Source organism: Pseudophryne corroboree, chromosome 3 (genome assembly GCF_028390025.1).
Source record: "Pseudophryne corroboree isolate aPseCor3 chromosome 3, aPseCor3.hap2, whole genome shotgun sequence".
Taxonomy (NCBI): domain Eukaryota; kingdom Metazoa; phylum Chordata; class Amphibia; order Anura; family Myobatrachidae; genus Pseudophryne; species Pseudophryne corroboree.
Window position 1 is genome coordinate 324158646 of NC_086446.1, and position 13454 is coordinate 324172099.

The 13454-nt window shown below is 45.7% G+C and overlaps 1 protein-coding gene across 1 annotated transcript in view; it reads left to right on the forward strand.

The window, feature by feature from the left end:
- OCSTAMP (osteoclast stimulatory transmembrane protein) overlaps positions 1 to 7319 on the forward strand; it is a 32122-nt gene extending 24803 nt beyond the window's left edge. The window contains exon 3 of the mRNA XM_063963149.1: positions 6896 to 7319. Coding sequence (XP_063819219.1) covers positions 6896 to 7216 — 321 coding nt within the window. The 3' untranslated portion in view covers positions 7217 to 7319. The remainder of the gene's footprint in view (positions 1 to 6895) is intronic.
- The last annotated feature ends 6135 nt before the right edge of the window (positions 7320 to 13454 follow it).

Here is a 13454-nt window from a genome sequence, read left to right on the forward strand (position 1 = left end):
CAGTAGTGCCCTTTATTCACATTGCACTACACAATGATAACCTCTATACATGTTATGCCACACAGTAGTGCCCCTTATATACAGTACCCACAGCAGTGCCCCTTATACACAATTCCCACAGTAGTAGTGCCCCTTACACATAATGACCACAGTAGTGCCACTTATACACATAATGCCCACAGAAGTGCCGCTTATACACAATTCCCACATAGTAGTGCCCCCTTACACACAATGCCCACAATAGTAGTGCCCCTTACACAGAATGACCACAGTAGTGCTGCTTATACACATAATGCCCACAGTAGTGCCCCTTATACACATCTCTGCCTCTGTCACTCTAGCAGCTCACTGCCTGTGTCCCTCCAGCAGCTCTATGTCCTGTATCCCTCCAGCAGCTTCCCCACCTCTCTTGTCCCTCCAGCTCCCTCTCATCTTGTCTTCAAGATGCACAGAGCCTGCTTCTCTTCATGGCTCCTCTCCACTTCAGCAGCGGTGACATCATGACATCACATACGCCATGATGGCAAAGGAAGCCACTGGGCCCTGAGGAGGGGATGAATGCTGTCCAACAGACACAGCATGTGTGAGTACCAGGAGGGGTGGACTGTAAATGGAGGAGGACCATGAAGCTACCAGGACCTGAGGATGGGAGAGGAGGCTGCAACTCATCTGTAACACTAGCACTGCCTGCATCATCTATTGATGTAGATGATAGGGCAGGGTTTTCTGTTGGAATTACTGTGCAGGAAAATGGAGGTGGTGGAACTAGTTTCCCCTACCATTACAGGTGGTGGAACTCAGTTCCACCTCGTCTCCCCCCCCCCCCCCCCCTCTATAGAATAGTGCTGCGTACTACTGTATATTGTGCTCTGTCAGTGGTCCAGCTAGTTAACCAGTGGTAGCAGTCTATAGAATGTAACAGTGATCATATGGTCCTACCAACTGCCTACCACAGTGTCTTGTGTTGCAGTAAGTGAGTTGGAGCAGGAAGCTGGGACAGACAGCAGAAAAATAATATTATTTACAAATGTACTTATTTTTATCTAGCGATATATCTTTATAAAAACTAAAAGAACAAAACCTTTTTTTCTCTTACGTCCTAGAGGATGCTGGGGACTCCGTAAGGACCATGGGGTATAGACGGGCTCCGCAGGAGACATGGGCACTCTAAAGACTTTAGAATGGGTGTGCACTGGCTCCTCCCTCTATGCCCCTCCTCCAGACATCAGTTAGATCCTGTGCCCACAGGAGACTGGGTGCACTGCAAGGGAGCTCTCCTGAGTTTCTCTGAAAAATACTTTTTGTTAGGTTTTTTATTTTCAGGGAGCACTGCTGGCAACAGGCTCCCTGCATCGTGGGACTGAGGGGAGAGAAGCAGACCTACTCAAATGATAGGCTCTGCTTCTTAGGCTACTGGACACCATTAGCTCCAGAGGGTCGGAACGCAGGTCTCACCCTCGCCGTTCGTCCCAGAGCCGCGCCGCCGTCCTCACAGAGCCGGAAAATAGAAGCCTGGTGAGTATTAAGAAGAAAAGAAGACTTCAAAGGTGGCAGAAGACTTCAGATCTTCACTGAGGTAACGCGCAGCGGTAACGCGCAGCGGTAACGCTGCGCGCCATTGCTCCCACACATACACACACAGCGGGCACTGTAAGGGTGCAGGGCGCAGGGGGGGCGCCCTGGGCAGCAATATAAGCCTCAAGGGACACTGGCATTTAGAGTAGATACTGCAGAGGCAGTATATTAATAAACCCCTGCCAGTATAAATAATTTGAGCGGGACCGAAGCCCGCCGCTGAGGGGGCGGAGCTTGATCCTCCAGCACTAAGCAGCGCCATTTTCTCCACAGCACACTGCAGAAAAGCTGGCTCCCCGGACTCTCCCCTGCTGAACACGGTTACAGAGGGCAAAGAAGAGGGAGGGGGCACATTTAATTGGCGCAATGAGTGTATATATATTATATATATTTATATAAAAGCGCTGTACTGGCTGGGATTTTATTCCAGTGTCAGGTGGCGCTGGGTGTGTGCTGGCATACTCTCTCTCTGTCTCTCCAAAGGGCCTTATTTGGGGGACTGTCTCCATATAGATATATCCCTGAGTGTGTGGGGGTGTCGGTACGTGTGTGTCGGCATGTCTGAAGCGGAAGGCTCATCTAAGCAGGAGGTGGAGCAGATGATTGTGGTGTCTCCGTCGGCAATGCCGACACCTGATTGGTTGGATATGTGGAATGTTTTAAATGCAAATGTGGCTTTATTACATAAGAGATTGGACAAAGCAGAGTCCAGGGATAAAACAGGGAGTCAATCCATGGCTTTGACTGTGTCACAGGGCCCTTCAGGGTCTCAGAAACGTCCCCTGTCCCAAGTAGCAGACACTGATACCGACACGGATTCTGACTCCAGTGTCGACTACGATGATGCGAGGTTACACCCAAGGGTGGCTAAAAGTATTCATTATATGATTATTACAATAAAAGATGTTTTGCATATCACAGATGTCCCCTCTGTCTCTGACACGAGGGTATGCATGTTTAAGGAAAAGAAACCTGAGGTAACCTTTCCCCCATCTCATGAGCTGAACGCGTTATTTGAAAAAGCTTGGGAAACTCCAGACAAAAAACTGCAGATTCCCAAGAGGATTCTTATGGCGTATCCTTTCCCTGCACAGGACAGGGTACGGTGGGAATCATCGCCCAGGGTGGACAAGGCTTTAACGCGCTTGTCCAAGAAGGGGCGCTACCATCTCCAGACACGGCAGCCCTCAAGGATCCTGCTGATTGCTGACAGGAAACTACTTTAAAATCAATTTACACACATACGGGTGCTTTGCTCAGACCGGCAATAGCGTCGGCTTGGGTTTGTAGCGCTGTAGCAGCTTGGACGGATACCTTGTCAGCTGACATTGATAGGGATACCATTTTATTGACCTTAGGTCACATTAAAGACGCAGTCTTATATATAAGAGACACCCAGAAAGACGTTGGGCTGCTAGGTTCGAGAGCCAACACCATGGCCATTTCTGCTAGGCGTGCCCTGTGGACCCGCCAATGGACGGGTGATGCCGACTCAAAGAGGCATATGGAAGTTTTGCCTTACAAGGGTGAGGTTTTACTTGGTGAAGGTCTCGCGGACCTGGTTTCTACAGCTACTGTGGGTAAATCTACTTTTTTACCTTATGTTCCCCCACAGCAAAAGAAAACACCTCAATATCAGATGCAGTCCTTTCGCCGCATAAGTCCAGAAGAGGTCGGGGCTCTTCCTTCCTCGCCAGAGGTAAGGGTAGAGGGAAAAGAATGCCTGCTACGGCTAGTTCCCAGGAGCAGAAGTCCTCCCCGGCTTCTACTAAATCCACCGCATGACGCTGGGGCTCCACTGAGGGAGTCCGCGCCGGTGGGGGCACGTCTTCGACTCTTCAGCCACGTCTGGGTTCAGTCAGACGTGGATCCTTGGGCAATGGAAATTGTATCCCAGGGATACAAGCTGGAATTCGAAGACGTGCCTCCTCGCCGGTTTTTCAAATCGGTGTTACCAGCTTCTTTTCCAGAAAGGGAGATAGTTTTAGCTGCAATTCAAAAACTGTGTCAACAACAAGTGGTTGTCGAGGTTCCCCTAGTTCAACAGGGGAAGGGGTACTATTCAACCCTGTTTGTGGTCCCGAAACCGGATGGCTCGGTAAGGCCCATTCTATATCTAAAATCCCTAAACCTGTACTTGAAAAAGTTCAATTTCAAGATGGAATCGCTCCAGGCAGTTATCTCCAGCCTGGAAGGGGGGATTTTATGGTGTCACTGCACATAAAGGATGCATACCTTCATGTCCCCATATATCCCCCTCATCAGGCGTACAGGAGATTCGCTGTACAGGACTATCATTACCAGTTTCAGACGTTGCCGTTTGGGCTTTCCACGGCCCCGAGGATTTTCACCAAGGTAATGGCGGAAATGATGGTGCTCCTGCGCAGGCAGGGAGTCACAATTATCCCATACTTGGATGATTTCCTGATAAAAGCGAGATCAAGAGATCAGTTGCTGAAAAGCGTGTCGCTCTCCCTGAGAGTGCTGCAGCAACATGGCTGGATTCTAAATCTACCAAAGTCACAGTTGGTTCCAATGACTCGGCTATCTTTCTTAGGCATGATTCTGGACACGGAACAAAAGAGGGTTTTTCTCCCAATGGAAAAAGCCCAGGAACTCCAGAACATGGTTAGAGACCTGTTAAAACCGACAAGAGTGTCAGTCCATCAATGCACTCGAGTACTGGGAAAAATGGTGGCGACCTACGAGGCCATCCTCTTCGGCAGGTTTCATGCAAGGACATTTCAGTGGGACCTTCTGGACAAGTGGTCCGGGTCCCACCTTCAAATTCATCAGAAAATAAGCCTGTCCCCCAGGGCCAGGGTGTCTCTCCTGTGGTAGCTGCAGAGTACTCACCTTCTAGAGGGTCGCAGGTTCTGCATTCAAGACTGGGTTCTGGTGACCACGGACGCGAGCCTCCGAGGATAGGGAGCAATCACACTAGGAAAAAACTTTCAGGGCCTATGGTCAAGCCAGGAGGCTTGTCTACATATCAACATACTGGAATTAAGGGCCATATACAACGGCCTACGACAAGCGGAGAATCTTCTTCGCGACCTACCGGTCTGATTCAATCAGACAACGTCACAGCCGTGGCTCATGTAAACCGCCAAGGTAGGACAAGGAGCAGAGTGGCAATGGCGGAAGCCACCAGGATTCTTCGCTGGGCGGAAAATCACGTAAGCGCTCTGTCAGCAGTCTTCATTCCGGGAGTGGACAACTGGGAAGCAGACTTCCTCAGCAGACACGATCTCCATCCAGGAGAGTGGGGACTTCATCATGAAGTTTTTGCAGAGATAACAAGTCTTTGGAGACTTCCTCAAATAGACATGATGGCGTCATGCCTCAACAAGAAGCTTCAGAGGTATTGTGCCAGGTCACGGGACCCTCAGGCAGTAGCAGTAGATGCCCTGGTGACACCATGGGTGTTTCAGTCAGTCTATGTGTTCCCTCCTCTTCCTCTCATCTCAAAAATATTGAGAATCATAAGACGAAAAAGAGTGCAGACAATACTCATTGTTCCAGATTGGCCTCGAAGGGCCTGGTATTCGGAGCTTCGGGAGATGCTCACAGAAGATCCATGGCCTCTTCCTCTCAGGGAGGACCTGTTGCAGCAGGGGCCCTGCGTGTTCCAAGACTTACCGCGGTTACGTTTGACGGCATGGCGGTTGAACACCGAATCCTAGATGGGAAAGGTATTCCGGAGGAAGTCATCCCTACTCTGATAAGGGCTAGGAAGGAGGTGACGGCGAAACATTATCACCGTATCTGGAGGAAGTATGTATCTTGGTGTGAAGCCAAGAATGCTCCTATGGAAGATTTCCACCTGGGCCGTTTTCTCCACTTTCTACAGACAGGAGTGGATATGGGCCTGAAGTTAGGCTCCATTAAGGTACAGATTTCGGCCCTATCTATATTCTTTCAGAAGGAATTGGCTTCTCTCCATGAAGTCCATACTTTTGTAAAGGGCGTGCTTCACATCTAGCCCCCTTTTGTGCCCCCAGTGGCACCATGGGACCTCAACGTGGTGATACGGTTCCTAAAATCTCACTGGTTTGAACCTCTTCAAACGGTTGAATTCAAATTTCTCACTTGGAAGGTGGTCATGTTGTTGGCCTTGGCATCTGCAAGGCGGGTGTCCGAATTGGCAGCTTTATCTCACAAAAACCCCTACCTGATTTTCCATGTGGATAGAGCAGAGTTGAGGACTCGTCCTTAGTTTTTGCCTAAGGTGGTTTCATCGTTTCATATGAACCAACCTATTGTGGTGCCGGTGGCTACGGGAGACTTGGAGGATTCCAAGTCCCTGGATGTAGTCAGGGCTTTAAAAATTTACGTAGCCAGGATGGCTCGGGTTAGGAATACAGAGGCACTGTTTGTCCTGTATGCAGCCAACAAGGTTGGCGCTCCTGCTTCTAAGCAGACTATTGCTCGCTGGATCTGTAACACGATTCAGCAGGCTCATTCTAAGGCTGGATTGCCGTTACCAAATTCGGTAAAGGCCCATTCCACTAGGAAGGTGGGCCCTTCTTGGGCGGCTGCCCGAGGCGTCTCGGCTTTACAGCTTTGCCGAGCAGCTACTTGGTCGGGTTCAAACACTTTTGCAAAATTCTACAAGTTTGATACCCTGGCTGATGAGGACCTCATGTTTGCTCAATCGGTGCTGCAGAGTCATCCGCACTCTCCCGCCCGGTCTGGAGCTTTGGTATAATCCCCATGGTCCTTACGGAGTCCCCAGCATCCTCTAGGATGTAAGAGAAAATAAGATTTTAAACCTACCGGTAAATCTTTTTCTCCTAGTCCGTAGAGGATGCTGGGGGCCCGTCCCAGTGCGGACATATTTCTGCAAGACTTGTATATAGTTGTTGCTTACATAAGGGTTATGTTACAGTTAAGTTCAGTCGTTGGCTGATGCTGTTTTGTTCATACTGTTAACTGGTTGCGTATATTCCAGGTTATACGGTGTGGATGGTGTGGGCTGGTATGAATCTTGCCCTTAGATTAACAAAAATCCTTTCCTCGTACTGTCCGTCTCCTCTGGGCACAGTTTCTCTAACTGAGGTCTGGAGGAGGGGCATAGAGGGAGGAGCCAGTGCACACCCATTCTAAAGTCTTTAGAGTGCCCATGTCTCCTGCGGAGCCCGTCTATACCCCATGGTCCTTACGGAGTCCCCAGCATCCTCTACGGACTAGGAGAAAAAGATTTACCGGTAGGTTTAAAATCTTATTTTTTTTAGCAAAGTTCCATTTTTATGGTATATGTGTGTGTTTTTTTAATTTGGATAGAGAAATTGTTTATAATTGTGTTTTCTTTAAACAGGTAAACATTCCATTCGGGACATTTCATGACACACTATATACTAAAGAGTTCCCCTTGAACATAACTTTTTTTTCAGCATACTGTAAGCATCCTACAAGTCCTCCGGACAGCTCCATCACAGCTGGGATTGCATTCATTTATTGTATTTTGTTTGCTGTAATATTCATGGAAACTTATGCTCAACGCCTGTGCCGAAAGATATCAGCTTTGTTTTACAGAAGAAGAGAAGAAGAAAGAGTTTTATATTTGTTTGACAAAATACAACAAACCAAAAACCAAGACAGCAGTCCTTCCCCGGGGGCAATGATTGCATTATACTAGTAAGAGCAACAAGCCAACTGCGGTTAGTATATAGGGGGTCATTCCGAGTTAATCGCTAGCTGCCGTTGTTCGCTGCGTAGCGATCAGTGAAAAAAATGGCTAATCTGCGCATGCGTATGCACCGCAATGCACACGCACGTCGTACGGGTACGAAGTCCATTGTGCTTTTGCACTGGTTCTAGCAACGATTCCAATCGCACAGCCGGCCGCAAGGAGATTGACAGAAAGAGGGCGTTTCTGGGTGTCAACTGACCGTTTTCAGGGAGTGCTTAGAAAAACGCAGGCATTGCAGAAAAAACGCAGGCGTGGCTGGGCGTTCGCTGGGCAGGTATGTGACGTCAAAAGCCGTCCCTCCATCGCTAGAATCCACGCACACGAAGAGTAACTACAGGGCTGGTCTTGTTTTGCACAAAATTATTTTGCAGGCGCTCTGCTGCACAAGCGTTCGCACTTCTGCAAAGCGAAAATACACTCCCCAGTGGGCGGCGACAATGCGTTTGCATGGCTGCTAAAAACTGCTAGTGAGCGATCAACTCGGAATGACCCCCATAGACACACTTGAATATCCCCCACAGAGGTGAGGTACAGCACTAGCCTTTTATTATAAAGGATATATATATATATATATATATATATATATATATATTTTATAGATGAGCAGGCTTGGTTCTATGGCAGAGAACTGATCCCACCCAAACTTCTAAGATCCAAGGGAACCCAAGCCGTGGCTCAGTTTTCCCACTAGGCCAGGATTCCAAATCGAGGAAAAACATCATCATCCCGGCTTTGTATCTCATGGGTTTTGGATTTGATATAAGTCCCTCCCGGGGTGATTTGTGAGCCATTTCACACAGGACCGCTGGAAGGGAGAGTTAGGACACTGTTTGACAGCACCCACATGTCCCTAGTTAATAGTACTAGCAGAGCTAGATGGATCATGTAGGTAGATGGTAAAACATTCTTTTTTGTTTTTAATAGTCCAGGAAGGAATATCTCATCTATTATTACTTGCAATTTGGCTAAGTGTGTCACACTGGTGCTGTAACTTAACTGCAACACCTTGGTGCACAGCCCAGAGGTCCTAATACATACAGTATAGAGGTAGCATTAACCCTTGGTAGACAGTGCACACTTGTGCATTTTTGTCACTGCCCACAGTGCATTTCAGAGGCCTTAATACAGGGGCAACATTAACCCTTTGGAGCACACAGGGGACACTGGTGTTTTTTTGTCACTGCCCACAGTGCAGCATTAACCCATAACTTGTGCACATTGGTGCATGCCACCTTTGCTGAAATTTTTTTTCGGTACAACTTGTGTTCATTAAAGCTCGACAGGTGCCGTGCCGCACTGCATTCATAAATATAACCACTGTGAGATTGCAGTGTGAGTTGTCATTTGTGAAAATAATATAAAAAGGTTTCATTTTTTTCTGTACAACTAGTGTGTTCAATAAAGCTCAATAGGGGCCATACCACTTTTCATTAATAAATATAAGCACTGTGACTCCTCAGTGTGAGTTGTCATTTGTGAAAAAAAACAGTTTTAGTATTTTTGTACAACTTGTGTGTTCAGTAAAGCTCAATATGTGCTGTACCACACTTTTCTTAAATTTAAGCACTGTGACTGTGTGCGTTGTCATTTGTGAAAAAAAGCTGTTATTTATTTTTTTATAACTTGTACATTCAATAAAGCTCAGTAGTTACCATGCTGCTGCGTTAATAAATATAAGCACTGAGTCGATATGGATCACAATCAGTTGATAAAAGAGTAGGAATCAAGTATGAGTGCTGTGGTTGCTGCCAGCCATGATAGTACTACAACATCTAGTAAAGGTGGTCCAAAATTCACAATGTTCAAAAAGGGGTACAGGTATCACATTAAAAAACAAAATGAGTACCCCCAAAAAAGAACACTAAGTCTGAAGAAAAAACTGTGTGTTCACAAATCCCTGAGGAGAGTATAGGGGTGTCCACATTGGCTATGTGCGAGTCTGACATGTCTCAGACTGTATTTGTAGAGAAGCCTCCTATGACTCCTTCCACCATTTCTGCACCATCTGCAAATGTAGGGACGAACAGTACAAGATAAACAGAAAAGATAGTGATGATGACATAATAGAAATTGAGGATGCTAGTGGGAAGTGGAACAGGATGAAGGAGATAGTTGTGTACTATCTGACGCTAATAAGGATGTTGAGGATGAGGATGTTGATGATGTTGTTTGTGTAAGGCAGCCACCAGTGGCAGCAGTTTTTGCCCGTGATAAAAAAAAAAAGCCATTGCGATGCCTGGGCATGAGACAAAAAAAAAAAAAGACACCTCTTGGGTATGGGATAATTTTTACCCAAATACTGACAATGTTTGTGAAGGTATCGGCTCCATTTGTGAGGCCAAAGTTTGTAGAGGTTGGGACATTAACCATATAGACACCTCCTCCATGATACTTTATTTGCATTAAGTTTGTGAAATTTATTGTACAAAATTATAATAATTTATAATTTACACCCTCATCATGAACCTCCTCATTAGTGGTCAGAGGTAGTCCTTCAAAAAAATAGTTTTGTGAGGGGGCCAAACAAACCAAGCACTTCAGTTAAAAAGTGGCAGTCCCTGACACTGAAGTGCCTGGTTTGTTAAATTGTGCACATCTTATCCAATATAAGGGTTGGTGCATAGGTGTTTGAATAGGGGGAGAATAGGAGGGAAAATATTTGAGAGGCTCCAGTATATCTAATGGGTCACAGGGTGCAGTGAGGCCGCCATCTAGACTTACAACAGGTAGTGTCAATATGGAGATAATCCCCTTTCTGGCTACTACACCTCCTCCCTCCCCACAGCCCTTCTCCACCACTGCCAGAGCCCTCCTCCCCATACACCCAGCTGCAGCCTCTGCAATATCTCCCCTCACTACACTAAGCTACACTGTCCATTGAGTTTCCTACCTCCATCCCCATGTCTTCTTTTGCTGCTGCTGACTAAGCTCTGATGCAGTCCACTTCCTTGTCAAATGACACATACAAGTATCCATCAGTGCATAAGGCACATCCCCACACTCAGAGGCATGTCTCTATTAGCTCCCTTTCTGTGCAGCTTTACTGCCCGTGGTGTGGCCCCACGCCCTGTTCTGCAAATCAGTGTCTGACTGTAGAACGGAGGTAGAGCTGTTGCTGCCTCATCTCTTGTCTCCCTGCAGCTCCAGGGATCTCCACATAGCTGGTGAGTGTTAGCTATACAAAGGATTACAATAACCAAAGAAGATGTTTATATTATAAATATCTTCTTTGTATTATTCTAATCATTTTTATATAAAATCTCAGGAGTTTGACAGGGAGAATGACAGAAGAGGCTAATGGTTAGCCAAACCTCTAAAGACTGGCCACATCCATAAAAATGGGCCCCTACCTCTGCATTCCCTGGTTGTGCCCTTCATGCCCCAGTTCGACACTTGATGTGCTATAAACTGAATGGGTTTCTGCCACTTCTCTGTTGCTTGGTAACCAGCCAGCTTGCTGCAGCCATTGGCCAATTTTAGTGAAAACAATATTATGGGCTGTGAGGTGGTCAAAATTGACTAGAAATGAATGGAAATTAATGTTATTGGGGTTAATAATATTCTTGAAACAAAAAAGGCACAAATTGCATGATTTTAGGAGATTTAGCATTTAAAAAAAATTATATATATATTCCAAACTTTATCCATCAGACCTGGATAATCTGACAGAGGATGGGTGTCCTGCTCCTACAGCTCACCTATTAGTACTACTGGAGAAGAAAGGTGGCCCCTAGTTCTAACGTGCCCACCAGCCTCTGCCCTCTGCCGGCTGCTGCCTGTAACCGTTGCACAATAAACTTTGTTTTGTTTGTTATCTGACGTATGTGACATCATGCTGCACCACTGTGAGGAGCAGCCTGTCTTGAACTGAAGAAGAAGGTACGTTTCATATAATGCTGGCTTGGGTTGGAAAAGAGTGCAGGACTGTAGAGAGTGAGGGCGGGATCTACTAAGCCTTCAAAAGTGATAATTTCACTGTGATAAAGTACCAGCCAATCAGCTCCTAACTTCCATGTCACAGGCTGTGTTTGAAAATGACAGTTAGGAGCTGGTTGGCTGGTACTTTATCACAGTGAAATTATAACTTTTCAAGGCTTAGTACATCCCGCCCTCAGTCAGAAGGGGATTCATAATAACAGTGCAGGGCTGGATAGACAGAAGGGGGCTGCCTAGGGCTATGGAGATATTACATGGTTGGATAGAATGAAGGAAACTGTGGGGGCTAGGAATACACTGCATGGCTGGAGGGACAGAGGGGGATTTGCTGCGGCTAGGATGACACTGCAGAGCTGGAGAGACAAAAGGGTATTGCCTGGGGCTAGGGAGACACTGCAGGGCTTGAGAGACAGAAGGGGACTGTCTGGAGCTAGGGAGATACTGCAGGGCTGGAGAGACAGAAGGGGACTCAAGGGCATAGCTACCATAGGTGCAGGGAGTGCAGCTGCCATGGGGCCCAGAACTGAGAAGCTTTCCTGTCATATTTACGTTTGTTACATATACATATGTATATACATTGTTCACCATGCGGTGGAACATAGGGGCCCATACAAACTTTTGCTTGGGGCCTACCAATATCTATTTACATTTCACCCATGGACCTGCTCATTATAATGTGGCATACAATGAACTGGAGGGAATTATAATGTTACATAATATGAACTGGGGCACTGTAATTTGGCACAATATGAAGTGCAGGCACTATAGGGTGGCATAATATGAACAGTATTACATGCAATGTTCCAAAATATGAAGTCGGTGGAGTCACTACTATAGTGTGCCGTAATATGAGCTGGGATCACTCTATGTCATAATGTGAATTGGGAGTACTGTGTTGCATAATGTGTACTGGCAGCCCAATAATGTGACATAATGTGAACTAAGGAACTATTATGGTTCATAAATAAACTAGGGTATTATTATTGGGTATAACATTAACTACAGCAATACTATGCCAAGAGAAAGATGAGAGACCTGAGACTGACCAATGCAGAAGAGCTGAAGGCCACTATTGAAGCATCCTGGTCTTCCATAACACCTCAGCAGTGCCACAGGCTGATAGAATCCATGCCACGCCGCATTGAGGCAGTAATTCATGCAAAAGGAGCCCAAACCAAGTACTGAGTACATATGTATGATTATACTTTTCAGAGGGCCGACATTTCTGTATTTAAAATCCCTTTTTTTTTATTTTTTATTGATTTTATGTAATATTCTAATTTTCCGAGATTTTGGATTTGGGGTTTTCTTAAGCTGTAAGCCACAGTCATCAAAATGATAACAAATAAAGGCTTGAAAAAACTCACTTTGCATGTAATGAGTCTAAATAATATATTAGTTTCACCTTTTAAGTTGAACTACTGAAATAAATGAACTTTTGCACGATATTCTAATTTTCTGAGTTTCACTTGTATGTATATGGTGACATGCTGCTGCTATAATGTATGTATAGGGTGAAATGGTGCTGCTATAATGTATGTATATGGTGACCTGCTGCTGCTATAATGTATGTATATAGCAACATGCTGCTGCTATAATGTATCTATGTATATGGTGACATGGTGCTGCTATAATGTATGTATAGGGTGATATGGTGCTGCTATAATGTATGTAAATGGTGACCTGCTGCTGCTATTATGTATGTATATGGCAACATGCTGCTGCTATAATGTATCTACTGTATGTATATGGTGACATGGTGCTGCTATGATGTACGTATATGGTTACATTATGCTGCTATAACGTATCTATGTATATGTTGACATGGTGCTGCTATAATGTATGTATATGGTGACATGCTCCTGCTATAATGTATCTATGTATATGGTGGCATGCTGCTGCTATGATGTATATGGTAGTATGCTGCTGCTAGACATTTCAATCTTCAACACAATTCGAATCCAGAAGAGTTGTCCTTCAAGGCCATTGAACATGTGTCAAGCGGCGAGAGGGGTGGAGATTTGGCGAAAAAGTTGTCCCAACGAGAGATGTTTTGGATCTTCCAACTAAAAACGACACATCCCATGGGCTTTAATGAAGGATATGAAATTGCACCATTCCTATAAAGAAGTCAGTTGCTCAAGTATTGTTTGTTTTTTTCCTTCACTCACATACACTTCTTATCACTTCTCTATCCACTATTATCTTTCTTCTTGATTGTTACATGTATCACCACTGATATACTAGA